This window comes from Gigantopelta aegis, chromosome 12, assembly GCF_016097555.1.
Source record: "Gigantopelta aegis isolate Gae_Host chromosome 12, Gae_host_genome, whole genome shotgun sequence".
In the NCBI taxonomy this organism is placed as follows: domain Eukaryota; kingdom Metazoa; phylum Mollusca; class Gastropoda; order Neomphalida; family Peltospiridae; genus Gigantopelta; species Gigantopelta aegis.
This window is the reverse complement of record NC_054710.1, coordinates 11911780-11935585: the sequence shown is the minus strand read 5'-3', so window position 1 is coordinate 11935585 and position 23806 is coordinate 11911780. Positions and strand designations below refer to the sequence as shown.

At 36.0% G+C, this 23806-nt stretch overlaps 1 protein-coding gene across 1 annotated transcript in view; it reads right to left on the bottom strand.

Annotated features, from left to right (window-relative positions):
• LOC121385825 (deleted in malignant brain tumors 1 protein-like) overlaps nucleotides 1–19629 on the bottom strand; it is a 73658-nt gene extending 54029 nt beyond the window's left edge. The window contains exons 1-6 of the mRNA XM_041516614.1: nucleotides 19501–19629; nucleotides 14461–14614; nucleotides 13146–13315; nucleotides 11123–11267; nucleotides 5078–5250; nucleotides 1697–1853 (exon numbers count right to left, since the gene is read on the bottom strand). Of these exons, the coding sequence (XP_041372548.1) occupies nucleotides 1697–1853; nucleotides 5078–5250; nucleotides 11123–11267; nucleotides 13146–13315; nucleotides 14461–14614; nucleotides 19501–19558 (857 nt within the window). The 5' untranslated portion in view covers nucleotides 19559–19629. The remainder of the gene's footprint in view (nucleotides 1–1696; nucleotides 1854–5077; nucleotides 5251–11122; nucleotides 11268–13145; nucleotides 13316–14460; nucleotides 14615–19500) is intronic.
• Between the last annotated feature and the right edge of the window lie 4177 nt (nucleotides 19630–23806).

Genomic DNA, 23806 nt, shown 5'->3' with positions numbered 1-23806 from the left:
AAATAAATAAAAAGAAATAAAGAAATAAAAGAACAAAGAAATTAAAAAATTGACATAAGGATATATTTGTAACAAGTTGCTCACTGCATTTAAAAATGGCTATTATTGCATGTCAAGGTCTAGATAGATTTCATTAAATAGCTTTTGTAGACATGCTTTTAACAAAACACAGTTATGCCTTCATAGACCAAATAACCAGTGTTGCTAGTTTACTCTGTGCCATATTATAAAGATGCAATCATTGTGTCATTGATAAGGACTACTGACATCAGTTAAAACTATATGTATCGTGGTCTGGGTATTTGCAAAGGCAACAATTACTTTCAAAAATTTACTTATCAAAATAAATTTCGCATTTGACGTTCTGTCAAAGTTTATCATGATGGTCTACTTTCAACTAGGTGTTTGCTAGGTGGCGTGTGGTTATGTGCATGACGGTGTGAGGATTACTTCGCATTCAAGCTTTGTAAGACTGCCTGTCCGCTCGTCTGCAGTCATATCGACTAACAATAGAAAAGAAAAAAAACATATCACGTTACTGCTGTCTGCTTTAGTATTTGTTTGGTGTTCTTAGGCTGTCTAGTGGAATTTATAATAACAAGTTTGTATAGGCAACGTTTTATTTTAGAACTTTGCTGTAATGTAGGCATTCGAGACTGGCAGTATTTTATTGTTGTTAGGATTAGTTACAAAAGTAAGCGTTTCCTGTTTGTTGCTAGCTCTAGTAGTACTACTTCTTAATCCTTCCATAGAAAGACCTGCGGCTATTTCAAAGGAGCTAGAGATGAGACCACTGAGATATCCCTGTCTCTGTAAAAACCTTTTTAATTCTGATAATATTTTAGTTCTTCTACCAGGGTCGGTAACAACAGTACATATACGTCTTTCTGAAGTGTGTTAATAATAATAATAATAATATTATATAATATAATATAATATAATATAATATAATATAATATACACAAGTTATTACAGAATCTATGCAGTTTCTCATGCATAAAAAGTATTTCACCTAGATTTCTGTGGAACAGTCTATACTGAAACCATATTAAAGCAGTATCTTGTTTATAATTGGTTGTGGTATGTAATTAATGGATAATCTTTACATTTTACACGAAAACTGCATACATATGTTTGGCCATTATGCAACTTTGAAACTGCAATTATAAAAAACAATCCTTGGATTTCTGCTTTCAATTTCAAATTATAATATAATATAATATAATATAATATAATATAATATAATATAATATATACTGACGTCACGTTTCGCTATAGCAGCTGCAAACTTGCGACAGTCGCGGTTTCTGACACTGTATTTGACATCGCTGGGTGTTACTAACGTCGTTTGTTAAGCGATCAAAATCATATTTAACGTTTGTTCAGAATCACGTTCGCGGAAGTGCCATTTAAAATTTATGAAACTCGCTTGGGAATTGTTTAATACCTCTCGCTCTCGCTCGGGGAATAAAATCATTCCCAAACTTATTTCATATATTCTGTATAGCACTCCCGCTCATGCAATACTCTATCTATATTTTCAATCCGAAAACACAATCACAAAATTCTCCAGAAATCCATTTTCTGAAAATGGCCTATATTACAGTTGGGGGCAAACAACGTTTGGTAGTTTTCTAGCCATTCTTTTGTAACAAACAAAGAGGTACAATCTGATTTTATAATCTCAACAACAAACCTTGGTAGTCCCAAACTGCGACAGACAACCCAAGCCTCCCTGTCGTGAAATTCATCATCACAGATTGAACCCCATTGGCCATTATGGAATATTTCAACTCTTCCTTCATGCTCGCTTGGACCATTCACCAAACGTATTGCGGATTTGTCTATATGACCTGTAATCGAATAACAAATTCTAAATATGTTAGCCTTTAATGGCTGTGCAACCCAGTGGTATGCGTTATAGGTAGTACTAAACCAAATAACGTCCAGGTGCACCCAACTTTTGATAGAGAAGTTAACACCACAAGTACTGTGATTGGTGATAAATGTGAGTGTGTTGGTTATATAAAAAAAACATTAGTTTCATCTGGGCAAAAAATGTATGCAATTTTATTTCATCTAGTACCGCTGTGTCAAGTAGCCTTGTGCTTGAAACATGTATGGAGTACCTGTAAAAAAAGTACTCAAAGTTTGTGCGAAACTAACGTAGTCATAGACGCTACCCATTATCTCTGAAATGAACAGCTTGACCCCCATTTTTCAGTTTTTTCTGATTTTAGTATTTATATCTGTGGTGTTTATGTCGACTGATATGCTGCAAGCAGAAGTTTTATGTATTTAAACTATACTGATTGATTAATTAGCCGTCACTCGGCCATACAAGTTCACAATGACCTTGACCTTGACCTTGACAATATTCATTGTACATGGCTCTGAATGAAGTTTGAATCAAAGTTAGCACTGAGGAAAAGTTGGTTTTGGCCTAAGTAATATTTTAGACAAATGTGTAGTTTTATGCATAAATGTATTTAAATATGAAAAATTGTTTTTACCAAAGACATAATTAAATTTGTTTTAACTATTGTAGCATGTATTCTTATTTATACACACCAATAAGCTTGTTAAACATATCTTTAGGTCTCCAGATCATTTTTTTTTTTAAATAATCACTTAGTTTGCTATACTAGATTCAGAACCATTTTTTTCAGATTTGATTGTCTGCCTTGGGGTAAGTTGATAATTTGTTTTATTGTTAAATGAGTATTACCCAATGTTACTAGCTAAATACTATGCTGGATTACAGATTGTAGAAACAGATCCAATATGCATTTTGTATTCATCTGGATTAGACAATAATGCGAGAAAATAGATGTTCAGGTAATTATGTCATTCAGAAATAAATATGTGAAAGCTGGATGATAATTCCAGATATCACAATTATGTAACACCTCCAACTACAGTAGGCTATAAATAAAATATAGTCAGGAATATTGGTGGCTGACAATGGTTTTCATAGTCCATTATGAAAATCAGCATGGCCGATGTATTTGAAATTTCCACACCTGGTAACTTGAAGACACCCACACCCAGCATAAAGCATTTGCCCCCAACACTCATGTTCAGGACATTAAGTCATTACTCCATACATGTACAATCATATTGGTTTTCTTCCTCAGACATTGTATTTTTAAAAGTGATATTTCTTTTATGTGCTTGTTAAGATTTTCGTAATCTAGGGGTCAGTCAAGCACATGTGTTTCATTGAAATTCTTTGAAGGAGTTGAGGTACTCTGAACAGCCATGCTGTCTCTAAATAATATATTATATTGCCGAGAACACACACCCAACTGACAGTAGATATCTTCAGGAGTATTATTTAACAACATTTGTTTTATTTAATATGACATATTGCATTTGTACAAACATTTATACAATATATGTGCCTTATGAGGTGTATATTATATTAGCTTGCACTGTAGAAACAACAGTTTCAGTGGAGTTGTCAGAATATAACAGATCATGTTTATTATAAAAACACAGATTTCGATACCTTTTTAAAAATGTATGTTATCGGTATAATCAAAATTGATTACTGTAAACAGGAATGTATGAATGTAAATGGGTGAATTATTAATTAATACAATTTATCCATTATTTAATATCGACGACTGTGTGTGTATGTGTGTGTGCGTGTGTCTGTGTGTGTGTGTGTGTGTGTGTGTGTGTGTGTGTGTGTGTGTGTGTGTGTGTGTGTGTCTTATACATATAGAAGTGAAATTGGTATTCCCACGTGCCACATTAGGCCTACTAGGGGTGCAACGATACGGTCAAAACCGTATTGCGATATATTGCGATATAAGAAACTGTATTGCAATATGTATTGCAATATAGTTGATATTATTTAAATTTAATATTTATGGGTTGTTTTTGTAATGAAGACAGAAGCCATAACTTTTTAATGATCTTTATTAGTTTCAGCTGTCAGGCTAAATATTTTAGGCCATATTTTTATTTTTTAACACAATACTAGTCTACTAGAACACCGGTGTGACGGTGTCAAACTATTTATAAATTGTCACATTCGGAAATCCTTACTATCGGGCTTTTCCGAGGTTATTAGCCGAGGTATTTTGAACGATCGGCCGAAGTATTTTGAACGATCGGCCGAAGTATTCAGAGTTCAGTGAAAAACAGCAAAGTGTGATTCTCATTTGTTGGTTTATTTCTTTGAAGATGATAGCCGTAGCCGTATTCCAACGTAAATGAACAATGAATGATAATGTGTAAGTAACAAAACATTTATTTGTAATTATTGTTAATTGGTTATTTTCATTGGACTTTTAACACGTTTTGTTAAGAAGTTAGAACCAAGTATAACCGACCTATCACTTCGTATGCCAACAAGTAAGCCGACTACGCTTGACGTGATTGTTACATTTTCTGTCATCACCAATTAATAAAATGATGTGGTTTTTGTTTGTTTGTTTGTTTGCCTATTTCAAGTCAAATAAGATACAAGGAACAAAAATAGCGTATACAAATCGCGATACGCAAAACTGTACCGCGGTTTGTATCGAGCTGATCAATTATCGCGGTATACCGGTATACCGGTTTATCGTTGCAGCACTAAGGCCTACTCATTGATTTGATGCCAGAATCAAAATATCTAAGCAATCTCGGTAAGTTAGAATAATGTAATCTAGCTAAAAAGTTACATTTCATTTTCTGCTACATTTGTGACCTCTAACATTCAATAATAGCAGAATAATAAAACATGGCCAACAAAACCCACTGAAGGTATCAAATCAATTTCACACTATATAAACAAATTCAAATCGGCAGTGGCATACTGTTAAGGACTATTTTCCGATATGACGTATTACTGACTAAAATGTTTAATGTTGTAATCTGCTTTGACATTTACATATATTGTTTAAATGTATTTATTTATTTTCGTTTTTTATTAATTAAAATTGTGCACATTATTTTTGTCGAATAAACGAAAACAATAGTAGTGACAACCACAGGCTCTTGGAAAATGCTACTAGTGGGGCAGCGCGTTCTGCAAAATAAACATGTGCCTGAACACTGGTTTGCTTTTTCAAATGTGTCTTGCCTGTTTGGCAGATAACACCCGAGTCTTCATTGTGGCTACAGTTCTTGTTACCGCTAGGATTGACCCGACAGTCCAAGATGGATGTTTCAGATGACATACAAGACAGACTTTGAAAAAAGACTGGTCCAGAACCTTGTCCAAAAGCAGCTTTCGTCATAACCTGAGGTCCCAATCTAGAAAGATACCACATTATTATTATTAGGATTAGTCCAGGAGCCAGTGTGTAGATGCGTTTTTTTATGTACTCAACTTTTCTTGACACCCAAAGCCGATGTATTTGTTGTGCTGGGGTGTTATTAAACATTCAGTCATTCATTTAGATTAGATGTAAGGAGTTAAACTTAACTTTAGTAATTATGTACTCAGTAAACACGTATTCGAATTTGAAATTATGTGAGCAACGATTTAATTGGTTTGGTTAATAATTGTTAGTGTTTCTATGGACTTTTTGTTTTCGTTTATTTTGCAGTTCTTGGTTTTCTTTTTTCTTTCTTTTAAATGATAGGGGTTTTTTTTCATTATTTGACATTTTAGTTTTGTTTTTAATACATTGATGTTTGTATCATGAATATATCTATATATATATATATGTATATATATATATATATATATATATATTGTGATATATATATATTATATATATATATATATATATATATATATATATATATATATATATATATATATATATATATATATATATATATATATATATATATATATATATATACTGACACACAATGAAAACGCCAAACAGATATTTTTCAATATTTTGTTGTGATTAATGAAAAATATATTTATTAGACTGGACGACTTGTTGAACGTCATCAGCAGACCGGGAGTGTCCGTGATCGACCTCGACCTGGTCAACGTCCCGTTACGACCCCACGCCAAGATCGGCAGATTCGACGACACCACCCCCGTGACCGGTTCAGAACTGCGACGATGACAGCAAACAACACGATAGGACGTCATGGAAGGCCTATCCATCCGATGACGGTCATCCGTCGACTCAGAACGGCTGGACTCAGATGCAGACGCCCGTACAACGGTAACATCATGACACCGCAACATCGAGCTGGGAGACTACAGTTTGCTCTCCAAAATGGTAATCATCCACCAGCCTTTTACTGGAGCATTGTTTTCTCAGATGAGTTCCGTTTCTCTGTCTCCTTTGCCGATGGAAGGGCACGTGTGTACAGGAGATTCCATGAACGGTACGCTGACGGATGTGTGAGGGAACATGATCGGTTTGGCGGCGGTTGTCTGATGTATGGGGGGGGAGGGGGGGGGCAATCAACTGTGATTTCAGGAGCGATCTCATCATTGTCCACGATGCCCTTACAGCCCAGCGTTATGTTGACGTTATTCTAAGACCAGTTCTCCAGCCACTTTTGCGCCGTCACTGAAGACCAGGAGGTCCCCTTCTGTTTCAACAAGACAATGCCCGTCCACATACTGCAAGAAGTACCCAGGCATTCCTGCAAGAAACCGGTATCACCGTTATGAACTGGCCCGCCGTTTCATCGAATTTGAACCCAATTGAACACATGTGGGATGAGTTAGGACGTCGTGTACGTCTCCGCCAGCCACCACAGCGTAACGTCGCTGATCTTGCACAGGCGTTGCAGGAGGAGTGGAGGAACATTCCTGTGAATTATTTGAGATGTTTGTGCCAATCCTTTCCCCGTCGTCTTCACGCACGCTCACGGGTCAATGGTAGACACACCAGATACTGACCTTGATATGGGGGTGGGGGGTTGAACTTTTCGATTACGAATGCAACTCGATTACTGATCATAACTGGCTATATTTCCATGTGAATGTATCTCATGAATACCAGTCATTAATTTCATATTACATTATCCATCAATCCATTAATAGTTTGTCGTTATTTGCAATGAAAAGTTTTTTTTGCGTTTTCATTATGTGTCAATATATATATTGTTGTGGCCGCGTCCCAAGGATATCAACAATGTCCAGAGAATATAAATAACATCCACAGATCACAAAGCCGAAGTATTCCAGTTTTCAGAATTATTATAAATTTATTTAAAAGTTATGAGTGAATGAAAATAAAGTTAATGTTCACATGTAAGTTTCCAATAAATGGATAGATCTCTTCCTTTCAGCTCTAACCAGTGAAGACTGTATCTCCAATAAATGTAAACAGCTTGCAGTTGCTTATAAATATTGCTTCCATAAAACAAATTAATTAAATAGAGATGGTAAGTTAATAAAATTTGACTTTAAAAATATAAGTTAAAGTTATTGCAGTGTCCATTAAAATGTATGCAATGTAATAAAGTTGGAAAGTTGGACAAGGGGACATGTCTTTAATGTTTACTTGTCAGACCGTGAACGAGTCAGAGAACAACAGTTGACGTCCATTGACGTCAGCCTTTTATACTTTTTCTTAAGTACCACGTGCCGTCATAACAGCCAATCAGAAATTACGTCACGCTAGGAAGAGATCTACCTCGCGTATCTACAAAATAAATATAATTTCATTTAATAATTACGTTATGCACACAACTGCTCAATAAAAAAGGTAATTGCTTTTTGGTCCTGATCCCTTGCTGCCTGTAGAAAAAGAGTACCCTATGTGGCGACAGCGAGTTTCCTATAAAAACAGTGTCAGTATAACCATATGTTTGACGTCCAGTAGCCGATGATAAGATAAACAATCAATGTGCTCTAGTGGCGTCGTTAAATAAAATAAACTTTTTACTTTTGTTTTTTGGTCCAGCTAAATACGTCAGTTTAGCCCATAGCAAAAGCATTACAAACTTGAAATAATTAATACTGGAAATTTCTAAAGTGCATAAACATAACACTAACATTTCTTAATTGCTGTTTTAGTGTAAAATTAGCGTAAAACAATTTCACAGAAAAAGCCTTTAGAATACTTATAAAAACGACATTATTGATCAGGCACAGAAACACGTTATTGTGCATTGCAAATGCATTGGGAATTCAAGCTAATAATACAAATTCTAATGTGCATAAACATGAGACTATCACTACACAATTGCTTTTGTTGGTCTAATTTCAATATAAAATAGTTTTAATGAAAAAGCCTTTGGGAATATTGTAAAAACGACATTTTGTAATAAACACAAAAATACCCTATGGTGCATTGCAAATACATTGGGAATTCAAGCTAATAATACAAACAAATTCTAATGTGCCCCAAGTTGAGACTATCACTACACAATTGTTTTTTTAGTCTAATTTCAATATAAAATCGTTTTATTGAAAAAGCCTTTGAGGATATTATAAAAACATCATTTTTATACTGTTGTTTACAAACACTGTGTACCAATATATCTGACCTTAGCAACCAGTATGTGTAAACAGGTTCTCAGCGTACAAGGATATAGTTCCTGAAAACACTAATATTACAGTAATCAGTTTTGCAGTCATTATCTCAATTAATAAATAAAATCATTTGCCATAATGTACAAACAATATTAGGATACGTTTAACTAAGAAAATAGCTAATCGATCGTACAAGTTTTGGAGGAAAATAAACTTTACTGAAGGGCAAGGTCAATCCCGGCAGCCATGTTAAAACAGTCGATCAAACGGAAATTTATCCCAGGTTTATTTATGAGCCCATGGGATGTTTTCAGTGTGTAAGTACACACACTGTGCAATTATGGAAATATTTAAATCAATAATATTAATGTGAACGTTGTGTCATAGCTTTTATATGCATAGGCATTTAGGAATTAAATAAAGTCGAAGACCGCAAGACCAAAACACGGACGTCCAGCATTAAATTAACACATTTAGCGATCGTATTATACCAATATCCCATAAATAATTTACGGCAACTATTTACATACACTATAAATATATTAATTTGAAATATAACTAAATATAATTCCATTTTATAATTACTGTTTTGTAATAGGCGTTTTGATTGGCTAAAATGCTATCACGTGATCTAAAAAACCAACAACGTTCATTCTTCCATGAACGTCAAAACTGCACTTTTTCGATAAACAACGGAATCCCCGTTTCTTTTAAAGTTACAGTCTCTTGATACCATATTATAATATCATGGACAAATATTAAATACAAGCTGAAATGCACTTTAAAAAACTCGTGTGTGTCCGCTATGAACGGAGATCGTCAAAAGCATACGCTCGATTCGCCTGTGCCGTCATTGCTAGGCAAATCACAAACGACAGCCTGTTGTCAGTTTCAGTTGACAAGTGCGTTTGCTGATTTGAAATTGTAGGGTTCTTCTCAAAAAATTAAATGAGAAATCTTTCGTTGTACGAAGAACGTTCGGATGAAGACATGGTACTAGAGTCTTTCCTTAAAACCGGTTTGATCTTGACAGCGTTTTATCGACAATCGTACCTTCCTATTTCAGAGTTAATATTTTATAAAGTGTTAGTAGAACTTTCAAAGTTTAGTTTGCATGCTAGTAACACATTGTATAATATTGTTTAATAAAATATACTAAAGTAGACAATGAACGTTTTGGCTTCTTAATTTTACATGTTAAAATCGACAAGTTCAAATAAATATTCTTTCGTTTGGAAAGGGCAAAGTTAGTTTATTTTGTTTAACGACATCAATGTAAGAGAATGTTGATTTAAGAGGAAACGGGTGCATGTCCAGGGAGAGGGTATTTGGGGTCAAAACCCTTACCTGCCCAAGCTAAAAGAAACTAAAATATATTTTCTGGGGAAGCATGGCCCCCATATAAACTTCGCTCAACACAGTCTATAACCCCCAACTCCGTTGAAATCCCTGCACACGCACCTTGGAAACCCACTACATTTTTTTAAAGCAAGGGATCGTTTATATGTACCATCCCACGGACAGGATATCACATACCATGGCTTTCTATATACTAGTCATGGCGTACCGGCTGGAACGAGCCCGCCGATAGGGATCGATCCTAGACCGGCCGCACATTAAAAAACCCACACCTTTTTAGGTCTAAGTAATGAATAGAAATAGCATATAGTCTTGATAAATGTTACTTAAATTGAGCACAACATCCTCTTCCTCTACCCCTAGAGCGTTACATAATTATTAACACCCCCTTACATGTAACGCGTATGCCAACCGCTGGCCACTGTCAAAATTTCTAGGCAAATCCCCCACCGATCCCCGGCAAGATGTTGTACCATACCTCTATGGATATAAATATGTTTTGGAGATATGAGACGACCTCTCAATCAAGAGAGTTAAATTTGTTCAAAATCACGTGAGACGCTCAGCGCCTGCGAAAATCACGCAAAGTCCCAGTTCTACTGGCGTTCCGCTAAATGAAGAAAAACAAAGCTGGCCATTGCGTTTGTAGTTGACCTAGATAATGTAGATAAGCGATCATTGCGAAACTATAGCGATGTGATGGACCTTTTATGTACCAAACAGAACTGGATCATCTATTCTAAATGATTAAATAATAAAAATATTCCAGGGACTACAGCTTTAAGAGTCCGTGCGGGCCACAACAGACTAAATGGTCACATGTTCAAAATGTTCAAGATAGCACCTTCACCTACTAGCAGCTGTGGACGCGAAGACCAAACAACGGAGCACACCCTACAGCAGTGCCCAACCTATCAAGGTTTGAGTCAATCTGAGTGGCCTATTGAAACAACCATACAAACCAAACTCTGTGATGTCAGAGGAGAACTGGAAGAGACAGCTCATTTCATTTTACACACTGGACTACTGGTGTAGCTTGTGAATTGTTCAAACGACGAATTATACCACTGAATCTAATTTGATTCCTTGTTAAAAGGAAGCCATAATCTGTTCTAGGTGTGGGTATTTAAAGCGATTTAAAGAAGCGATTATACATACATGATATCGGATCAGAGTTTTGTTGATTCTCTTTCTTGTTCTGATATAACCTATAGAGGCTTTTGGAAAAAACCTAGGTACTTTTTTGTCAGAAACATTTAAGACGAAGCAACATTACTGTGTGGATTGTATGCACAAACGTATTTATGAGAATGGAATGCGTCCATAGAGAGAAATTAGATGCAGAAGTTGGAAAATTGTTTTTACCGATTGAATCCCATCATGGCGCAGATGACTGAAGCATCCTTGCTATCAAATCCTTCATCGCAGACAGTTCCCCATGTTCCGTTGATTTTAATCTCAACTCTGCCTTGCGTTCGTATTCCTGATCCGTTCACTAACCGTACAGATACTGAAATATACAGATCTTAGGTACTTGATGACAGGATAATATATCATTTCCCAATGACACTAGTACATGATACGGCGGTTACTGCATCGAGTTAGCCACTGTGATTGAAAGCCCAATGTCCGATAAACATTCAGTACTATTTTTGTTTTGTTTTATTTTGTTTTAACTGCACCCTATCCTACGCGTTTTTGTTTGCGTTTTATTCCAGGCCAGGACGAAACAAAGAAAGAAATGTTTTATTAAACGACGCACTCAACACATTTTATTTACGGTTATACGGCGTCAGACATATGGTTAAGGACCACTCAGATTCTAAGAGGAAACCCGCTGTCACCACTACATGGGCTACTCTTCCGATTAGCAGCAAGGGATCTTTTATCTGCGCTTCCCATAGGCAGGATAGCACAAACCATGGCATTTGTTCAACCAGTTATTGATCACTGGTCGGTGCAAGCGGTTTACACCTACCCATTGAGCCTTGCGGAGCACTCACTCAGGGTTTGGAGTCGGTATCTGGATTAAAAATCCCATGCCTCGACTGGGATCCGAACCCAGTACCTTTCAGCCTGTAGACCGATGGCCTGCTCGATGCCACCGAGGCCGGTGGGCCAGGACGAAGTGAGGATTTTACCCCGCCTATAATGCAAAGTTTTAAAACACGAAACTACATAATCAAAATTTTTGACATCCAGCAACCGATGATTAACAAATCAATGTGCTCTAGTGGTGTTCTTGTTCTTTCAATGGTCCTGATGAAGTGTTTTTAATACCCGATTATATCAACGTCATAATGTAGTTTTCAAGAAGCATATGAAACAAATTAAGCTGTGGAATGAATTTTGTACTTTTTTCTACATTTTTATCATGTAAAATAAAACAAAAATAGTACTGAATGTTTATTGGACATTGGACTTTCAATCACAGTGGCTAACTCAATGCAGTGACCACCGGATCATGTATTAGTGTCATTGGGAAATGGTATATTATCCTGTGATAAAGTACCTATGATTTCTCACTGAGCAAATATGAAACATATTTTCCCCGTTATGAGTGACCACTGGGGTAATAACATATGACATCATGTTATGATATATGATATGATACGATACGATACAATAAGATACATGATACGATATAATTAGGATAATACGATATGTGATATATATATATAGGGAATAACTGGTTACTGTCTTAAGGTATCGGCTTTATCCTGCGACGGTTAGAATGGCGAATCGCAAATAATACATTTGTTATCGCAAAACTAAAATTGATTTGCATTTACTGTACTAAAACAAATGATTTAAAGAGTATGTTTATTGAAAATCTAGTCTGAATTATTTCAGTCGAGTCGGGCTTAGGTCACGTGACCTATATTTTTGGTCAGTGACCAAAAATATAGAGATTTATCTGATCATCATATCATGCCAATGAATACTGTGACTGCGGGATGAAAAAAAAAAATATGAAACATCCATGGGAAAAACAATGAAGGTAACTTTTTTTCTAGTTTTACTGCATACGTTACTGCTGTTGACTGTTAGTGATGACATTATGGTTTTTTTTAACAAATCAATATGTTGATTTTTTTTTGATTTTTTTTTTTTTCGATTTGATCATTATTTCCTTAAAGTGAACATAACAACTTGACTAGTCTTAAAACTACACAATTAAATTATGATGTCAATAGATGAAGACAGTGAAACAAATATCAATGTCACACAAATTTGACTTTTTTATTTGACGATACGATACGATATGATATGATATGGTATATGATATGAAATGGTATATCATATTATATAATATATGTTATCGTATATGATATGATATTGTATGATATTGTATGATATGATATGATATGATATATGAAATACTTACACTGACATTTGACTCCTACGTCTTCTCTGTGTGCACAGTCATCTATTCCCCAGCCAGGGAAAGAACACTGATCCACGTTTTGTTCGCTGCCCGTACAATTAACATTATCAAGCCAGATCGGTCCTGTGCTTTGTCCGAAGTGCGCTAGACGATAGAATTTTGCATTGACACTGGAAAAATAATCGTATCATCGTCATCGTCATCATCATCAACATCATCGTCGTCATCATCATTATTATGATGATCATCGTCATCATATGCATTATATTATTATCAGTAGAACGCTTGTATGAAGTGCTTACATCGTAGGATCGAATCACCTCAATGGAACTATTATCTGATTGTTTTTTCGCCGTGCCAAAAATTATGAAATGATTGACATCCTATAGCCTATGATATGTAACTATAGGTGCTCTAGCGGTGTCGATAAACAAAACAAACTAACTTTTCAACTTTAGTATTATTATTGTTGTTGTTGTTGTTGTTGTTGTTGTTATTATTGTTGTTGTTATTGTTATTATTAGTCCCATTCCGGTCCAACCGGACAGTATTATAGGTTTTGCTTGTCTGTCTAAGCACCCGTCTGTCTCACTTTTAAATTTCTTATTGAGCTGTAATTTTGTGTATAGCTTTATCATGTACAGTAACACATCAAGGTTTTCTGGCATGGAAAATTGCCGATTTTTAGACAGGGGTATGACCCGTGGACTTAGGAGATCTCAGAATATTTTTTTATTATTTCGACAAGAACTGCAATGTGTCAGTATTATTTAAGTCCAAATAGCTTAATATGTGAACATTACACACACATTGGTATGCCAATAATCATAGCAAATGATATTAAATATTACAAAGATATGTGACAACTACCTAAAAGAAAGGATAGAGTTACATCTGGCTATTACTAATAGAAACTGTCAAGAAACCAAATACTGTTCAGCAAACCAGGGAACATATATTTTTTTCTAGCGAATATATATATTTTTTTGTAGTGCAAGGTGTAGTTGCCATATATTTAAGTATTTGCTTGTTTGCACATCGATTTAAAAATGCATGTAATATTAAATGCTTAAATGTCTATGTAAATAGTACTTCAGAAATATAAAAATGTCTGACAAAATAATAATAATAATTAAAATACATTAGAACGCAATAAATGCATCTTGTACATTCAAAATTCCCCCGGAAGATCTAGCATATCCACTGCTTCACTTTCCATTGCTTGCACGCCTTGTTACGCCAATCGTTTTTGGTACAGAAGATTGTTAAATGAAACTATTATAAAATCACCCATCTAAACAACAAATCTACAAACCTCTGGAATCCTAAGCTGCGACAGATAACCTGAGCCTCAGTATTATTAAATCCGTCATCACAGATTGAACCCCATTGTCCGTCATGCAATATTTCAACTCTTCCTTCATTGTCGTTTGAACCGTTTACCAAGCGCACTGACGATTTGTCTAGACCTGTAATAAGTTATAAACAAAAATAGATTCGTCTAAGCTACTAAAGTTTAGGCAACAAATTGATGCATTGCTCGGAATTGGAAATACAATATGGCCTGCTGTTATGTTTTCAAACCAGTGGGTCAAAAGGATGTACCTAATATTATTATGTTTTTAATTTCCACTCAGTTTTAATACTGGGCTATTTTTAATTGCTGTGTTTATTACTACATGCGTTTTATATGTTATCCATTGTTAAATATGAAGAGCGCTTCGAGCATACACGTGTATGGAGTTTTGTACCATACAAATGAACTTATGTTTATTATGTTAGTCATACACGTACATAAAACACAAGTTGCCATCAATATCCAACACTATTTCATACTTTTAAGTTTAACTATCCATTGTTAAATATAAAGAGTGCTTCGAGCATATACGTGTATGGAGTTTAGCACTATAGAATTAACTTATTTTTATTATGTTTGCCAAAACACATGCATAAAATATAAGTTGCTCCCAATACCCACCACATGTGGCCGGTCAGCACATTGGTTTTCACTATTCAAATACACTAACGTATTAACACGATTGCTTTGTATAGTCTATTTGAGATACATACCACCACGATAAGTAACCTTTATCATAAATGTACGAAAACTCTAAGCACCTAATTTCATTCAAAGCTAACAGATCAAAATGTCATACGTTCGTATCACAAGAATTCCAATCTATAAATATGCTTTAGTTAAATATAAAATAAGACTATAATATTCACGCTGGCAGACTCACCAGGCATATAACAAGTGAAAATAAATAGAGCGCATGTTATATACTGGATGCATTGAATACTACTACTAATAATAATTGCCCAACTCCATGCAAAGAGGCCGGGCAAAAGAAAATCTGCTATCTCACTTCCCGCAATGCACTTAGAATGGACCGGACAAAAGAACACCGTCCCACTCTAGCTGCACAATTGCTATACTCCCTGGTGTTCTGTTTACTTCCTGCTGGTGTATTCAACGAACCACGTAAACCAAGATGGCGGACAAGAAACGATATGGCCTCAGACCACAATTAATTTCGCTATATGTTTTTATATAGCCTTAGTGGCTATAACATTTTTATTGATATCAGCAGGCCCGTGAAGTTTTGTATGTACCTTTGCCTGCATGGGGGACACATACCCTGAAAAGGACAACCCCTGTTGTCCAGCTCTTTCTTCCAGCATATTGGTTTAAACAGACACACCCTCTAAACCATACCGGAGTACACCCATTTTACACAAAAAGCACTACTTTTGCATGGGCCGGAATTACCACAAACAAGTCTTCAATGTCAACAAGTTACACATGTTTACAAACTACATGCAATCCCCTGTCACTTCAGTCAAACAGTTGCCACTTCATAGCTGTCTACCATGAAATAATCACAGTCAAACAGCAGACTACTTGCGCAGTCAAATTTCCGGATTTTGGACAACCAAATGGGAGAATAACTGTAATCTGAGGCCATATTCCATGCCAGATAGAAAACCAACACTACAGAAAAATCCCTTTTAAGCGTCTAACATGAAAAACCCTTATAGGTAGTACTAAACCAAATACCTCACAGCTGGGTCAAAGTTCGAGGTGCACCCAACTTTTGACAGAGAAGTTAACACCATGAGTACTGTGATTGGTGATAAATGTCAGTGTGTTTGTTGTAAAAAAAGAAAAGCGTTTCATCTGGGCTAAAAATGTATGCAATTGTATGTCATCTAGTACCACTATGTCAGTTAAGCTTGTGATTGAAACATGTGAGGGCTACCTGCAAACAAAAAAATTGTGCGGAACTAGGATAGTCATAGACGCTACCCGTTATCTCTGAATTGAGCAGCTTCACCCCCAAATTGTTTCTGATTCAATTGAAGAGTGAGGGGTGGTAGTATTTATATCTGTGGTGTTTATGTCGATTGATACGCTTTAGGTAGGATTTTAGCCACATATGTTACTATTGTCGTCTATGTGATTTGATTTTTTACACCCTATAGCACATATTCAGTGGATAATAAAACATTTTATGATTTTGTTATTTAATTTAATTAATCTATACTAATTGATTAATTAGCCATCACTCGACCATACCAGTTCACAATGACCTTGACCATGACAATGACCACTGTACATGGCTCTGAATGGAGTTTGAATCAAAGTTATCACTGAGGAAAAGTTGGTTTTGGCCTATAATTGAAACTGTAAAAATTCGAATCATTTCTTGTACATGGTATTTGACTAGCCATATACAACAGCTCTTAAATATGGTAATATATCTAAGCAACATGAACTTAGATTTTAATAGCAATTCATTTTTATATTAAAAATAGCATGTGTCAATATTGAGCTAATGTCTTTAATTTCCATTAACATAGTAATTTTTTTTTATGTATGAAATTCTGAAAACTCAAATTTGTAAAGAACTTGATTTATATTGCAATTTTGACATATTTATATGGCGCTAAGTTATATTTTATACAAATTTGTAGTTTTATGCAATATTGTATTTAAATTTGAAGAAAACTTTACCAAAGCCATAATTAAATTTGTTGGCACTATCGTGCATTCTCTTCTTATTTATACGTAACTTGTTAAACATATCTTTAGGTATCCAGATAATTTTTTTAATAATCACTTAGTTTGCTCTCATGAAATGCATTTTAAGTTTATAGTAGATTCAGAACCAATTTTTCCAGAATTGATTGTCTGCCTTGGAGTAAGTTGGTAATTTGTTTTACTTTTAAAGCTGTATTACCCAATGTTACTTGCTACATAACATGCTGGATTACAGATTGTAGGAATACACCCAGTATACTTATTGTATTCATCTGGATTAGAAAATAAGGCAGGAAAATAGATGTTTAGGTAATTATGTCATTTAAAAATATTTAAAACCTCCAGATACAGTAGGCTATAAATAAAATATAGTCAGGAATATTGGTGGCTGCCAATGACTTTGATGGTCCCTTTCGAAAATCAGCATGGATTTGAAATTAACACACCTGGTAACTTGAAGACATCCACACCCATCATACAGGATTTCCCCCAACACTGATGTTGAGGACATTAAGACATGTTTTCATACAGGTGCAGTCATGTTGATTTGTTCTTCCTCAGACACGGTATTTGTCTAATATTGATATTTCTTTGATGCGCCTATTAAGGTGTTCATAATCTAGGGGTCAGTGAAGTGCATGTGCTTCAGTGGAATGATTTTAAAAAACTCAGAGGTACATTGAATATCCATGTTGTCTCTACATATATAGCTCAGCACACGCACCTAACTTACAGTGAATATCTTCAGGAGTATTTTGTTTTTTTATTAGATTTCTTTTTAAATATGACATATTGCATTTTTACAAAACTGTATACAATATATATGCCTTATGAAGTGTACATTTATTTAGGTTGCACTGGTGAAACAACAGTTTCAGTGGAGTTGTCAGTTTATGTCAGAATATACCAGATCCTGGTTGTCATAAAAACACACAGTTGAACACTTTTTGAAACATGTATGTCATCACTATAGGTAGTACTAAACCAACTAACTTGCAGCTGGGTCAAAGTTCGAGGTGCACCGAACTTTTGATAGAGAAGTTAACACCACAAGTCCTGAGATTGGTGATAAATGTGAGTGTGTTGGGTGTAAAAACAAGTTTTATCTGGGCCAAAAACATTATGCAATTGTATTTCATCAACACTACTGTGTCAGTTAGCCTTGTGCTTGAAACATGTGAGTGGTACCTGTAAAAAAAAAAACTAACATTTTGTGCGGAACTAGGATAGTCAGAGACGCTACACGTTATCTCTGAAATGAGCAGCTTCACCCCCAATTTTGTCTGATTCACTTTAAGAGTGAGGGATTGTAGTATTTATATATGTGGTGTTTATGTTGTTTTAGCCACATGTGCTACCATTGTCGTCCATGGAATTTGATTTGGTAGTATACACTCTACACTAGTATGCCTTCTATTTAATAACTATTTCAAGGGCAGTTATGTCCACCTTGTCTCTTTGGTGAAAGTGGCTTACATATTTAATTATGTTGCAAACAGTCGCAGGATACATATTACACTGGTTAGTGCATATGCCCAATGCACATATTGCACGAGTGAACCTTGTAGGGCATATGAGTCACATGGACCTGGAATAAGGTTTTAATGGTGTGGTGGGGACGAAGGTGAGATTATTTAGTGGGCTGTATTCCATTATAATGGCAGTGAGTACCACCCCTGAGAGGAATATGTTCGTCATTTCTCTTCTATGCCTCATATTTCATACAGGAAAAGTGGTCCAGGCTTTATTACATTACTTGTTAAGCACAGACACATTTTCCTTTAAGTTGGCGATGCTGTCAGTGAAGGACACTCTAAGATCCAAATGCACACAATGGACAGTTTTCTTGGTTCTGGCCATAGCTGCAACATTCGTGAAATTGAATGTTTTTATACCTACGGTTTAGTTTTGAAGCTGGAAACACGTTTCGATAACTGGATGGCCATGTGATGTCTTGGAGTCTAGGAACTGACAGGTGTCTTTCATTGCCAATGTTCCTTTGACTGCTGTGACGAAATGCTTTTGTTCATTGGTAGGAGCAAGAAAACATACTGTGCCACTGGGAAAGGCAATAATTAATACAGATCCACAGAGCACGAAACGTGCGTTTAACCGTAATAATAGAATGTTGCATAGTTCATGTACCTTAAGTATTCATATTTTCCACAAATTATAAAAGACGAAATGATTATGTGCAGTTTTACTTCCTGCTTGCCGAATGACGGAACGGGTAACAACTAGTATTAAAACTGGTGTGGTTCTAGTGTGTCCTAGTATGATTTATTTCTTGGTGTTAGATGTAACAAATCTTACCTGATACAACTGGACGAAGACAAAGCAGAAGTATCCACCAATACACAGAATGGCGCATAGTTGATGCTTCCTAAGTATCCATGTTTTCTACAAATTATAAGAGACGAAAAAGTGATGGGTAGTTTTACTTCTTGCTTGTCGAATGACGAAACGGGTAATCCATATTCATAATTATTCACCCCCGACATGAACGTCACATACACTCGCAATCTAAAAATATACAGCATGTTTGTACAGTTTATATGCAGCTGATGAAGAGATGATAAATTTTAAACAGGTAGCCAGTGGTAACAAAATCATTGTTCTGAGTGAAATAAAGAAAGAAAGGAATGTTTCATTTAACGACGCACTCAACACATTTTAGTTACGGTTATATGGCGTATTTTTAACTGTACTGTATTGTAACTGTATTGCATATACAACTATTTAAATTCGAAGCAAGATTATTTAACCTAAGAAAGATGTAAGTTTTATTTATAACAGATTAGACTCGCCGAAAGCTCAAATGATTATTATTAAAAAAAAATTTAAATCGGATTTTACATATAAAAGTCCTTGTCCCCAAATGACCGGGATAACGTAACAAGAACGTCTGTCTGAGGTTCCATTTGCTGAAAGTTTGATTATTTCCCGTCCCAACCATTGATCAAACAAAGGACGTCGTGTATGCTATCCTGTTTGTGGGATGTGAGAAGTATGCCATGTATCATTTATTATAAATACATTGGTACGACTGAAAACAAACAGTTTCTTGTCGTGGCTCTGTGACCAGGCCATTTTACATGCATACCACAACTTAATGCAACTTGTTAACGTATGTTTCGCAACAAAAGTTCGTGTATTATTATCGAGTGTAACCGGCGTTATCTCATTGTTTGGCAAGGGGTTCTTTATATAGATATATATATGTATATATATATATATATCTATATCTATATCTATATATCTATCTATATATCTATCTATCTATATATCCACCCGAGGGTATATAATTATCATATTATGTACCCGAGGGTGGAATAGCCCTGTCCACATGGATACATAATGGAGGATTATTTTTCTTCCATCCAGTAGATGAAAAACAAGCATTTTAGGAAAACGTGAAAAACCTACATTTTTAATTTTTTATCTTACAATAAAATAATCATAGCCATTGAAAATATCATACCCAAAAATGGATATTATGAAAATGATACTATAATTTCATTATGGCAGCAGGTTTCCTAGTTTTTATAAAAAAAAAAAAAAAAAAAAAAAAAAAAAAAAAAAAACATTTCTTGCGTAATTTTGCCGTTTATGTGACGTCACCCAATGTTAATATCATCTCAAACAACAGAAGTCACGTGATTATGCAAGACCGCGTTATTCCGCACGGGCTGACGTCATGGAATACGCCTGTCTTGCGTGGCTAGGGATGGGAGAAATATATATCTGGGGAAACCCCCTCCCCTGCCCCCCCCCCCCCCGTCTACGGTTCCGCGCCTTCGGCGCTCGCGTTTGATGAGTTCCGTTTCCATGAAATGTCGATCCCGACCCGCCCCCCCCCCCCCCCCCCCCCCCCCCCCCTGCTAATCATGCTGGCTATGGGCCTGAAGTTATATACACTATTCAAATGTTAGACCAAACATCAAATTAGGATGGTATCGGGTTGCGTGGGTCCAGCACTCTGGAAAAGTTGCTAAACTTTATGTTATGTATATTCATGCACGTTATATAAACGTGTGATACTTGCTTACCATATCGATATATAGGACTTCTCCCTATACTTGTAAATCATGTGTATCAAAGTGCTGATGGTATCGCTAACAATCTCGACCAATGTTCTCAGGTACAAAATACAAAATAGTAACCAAACACTATTCTACATAGGCCTACAGATATATGTTTACTTCAAACTGATCTCCATGTAAAGAAGAAGATGTCATTCTTCAAAACAAACAACGCAAACAGCATGCCAACTTTTACTTCACCGTTTACTTGTGATGTCAAACTTTGAGCCGCGTTTACTCCGTTTCTGACTTCATGCTAAGTTGTAGGTTTTCACGAGTGACGGCTCATATATGTTTTAAAACTTCGTAAATATCAGATATTATTTCAAGTGAAGTTGTATGTATCTGATATAAATGATAGTGAAAATAAAATAAAATAAAATAAAACAATAAAGTAAAGTTTGTTTTATTTAACGACGCCACTAGAGCACATTGATTTGTTTATCTTATCATCGGCTATTGGACGTCAAACATATGGTAATTCTGACACTGTTTTTAGAGGAAACCCTCTGTCGCCACATAGGCTACTCTTTTACGACAGGCAGCAAGGGATATTTTATTTGCGCTTCCCACAGACAGGATAGCACAAAGCATGGCCTTTGTTGAACCAGTTATGGAACACTGGTCGGTGCAAGTGATTTACACCTACCCATTGAGCCTTGCGGAGCACTCACTCAGGGTTTGGAGTCGGTATCTGGATTGAATGAAATAATAAATAAAATAAGATAAATAAATAAGTAAACAAATAAATACATAAATAAATAATTTGTGGATAGACATGTAGCATGGGACCCTGGTGAGTCGAGGTACTTAATAATTGTATCAGTATATTTTAAAACTGCCATGTAATTTTATTATAATTATTAGTCGAAGAAATTTTTTAATTGTTACTTGAACCAACAATGCAGAAAAATCTACATAGTTGATGCAATCAAAAGTACACACGTCAGGCCCGTAGGAGCCGGGGGGGGGGGGGGGGGGGTAGGGGAGGCTCAGCCCTTCCCTTTTTTTTCCTTATGGGGCTTTGGGGCTTGGCGCCTGCGTCGCTCGCGGTTTCGCACAACACATTTTATACAACCATAAATATGAGCCCCCCCCCCCACCCTTTGAAAATCCGTCCTACGGGCCTGCACGTGCTTACAATCGGTCTACCCCCGGCTCACTAAAAAAAAAAAACAACAACAACTCTATTTAGTTGTGTTATTTACTATTTTCAAGTATAGAAGCGAAAAACGTCATAAGAACAAAGTATATAGCTGCAATTTGCTTGGTTGAATTTATGTCTGGAAGAAATCAATAAAAAAGAACTGTTTTTATGAAGAAAAAAAAAAACGATTTAGCAGTCAGCAGATTGTAGCCCGAGTACTCTGACTGTAAGAGAGCTAGACGGACATTTGGACATAGACACGCTCTCGTTACAGTCAGAGATCAAGCTATGTATTTTTTTGGCAATTGCCGACAACCAAAACGTTGTCAAAGATTTCCGGTCTAATACCACAACAATCCTATGTTTGACGTCAAATACATTTACATCGACCATTTTCGAGTTACTTGATTAACAAAACAATTCAGATATTAATCACTAATACACACACTACAGAAAGAAACCCGACAGCACCCACATTCAGCTGAGCTTCGGCAAACTCCGGACAGCAGAATTCTAAGTTCGCCGACCTATATCGTGACGTTGCGTCACATGATCGCCCACTCAGCCATTCCGTCTTCCAGGGGCCGTTTGAAAACGACAAGTGTCCGACAATCACAAAAAAGAGTTTGTTTTGTGTAACGAGACCACTAGAGCACATTGATTCATTAATCATCCGCTATTGGATGTCAAATATTTGGTAATTGTATCATAGTGTTAGAGAAGAAATCCGCTACATTTTATCTAGCAAGCACATACCACGGCCTTTTATATACCAGTCGTGATGCACTGGGTGAAGCGAGAAATAGCGCAGTGGACCCACCGACGGGGATCGATCCCAATCCGACAACGCATCCATTGAGCCTCTGGCATATCAAAGGCCGTGGTATGTGCTATCCTGTCTGTGGGATAGTGTATAGGCCTATAAAGATCACTTGCTACTAATGATAAAATGTAGCCGTTTACCTCTCTAACACTATGATAAAATTACCAAATATTTGACATCCAATAGCCGATGATTATGGAATTAATGTGCTCTAGTGGTGTCGTTACACAAAACAAACTTTTTTTGTGATTGTCGGGCACTTGTCGTTTTGAGACGGCCCCTGGAAGACGGAATGGCTGAGTGGGCGATCATGTGACGCAACGTCACGATATAGGTCGGCGAACTTAGAATTCTGCTGTCCGGAGTTTGCCGAAGCTTAGCTGAATGTGGGTGCTGTCGGGTTTCTTTCTGTAGTGTGTGTATTAGTGATTAATATCTGAATTTCTTTTAATCAAGTAACTCGAAAATGGTCGATGTAAATGTATTTGACGTCAAACATAGGATTGTTGTGGTATTAGAGCGGAAATCTTTGACAACTTTTTGGTTGTCGGCAATTGCCAAACAAAA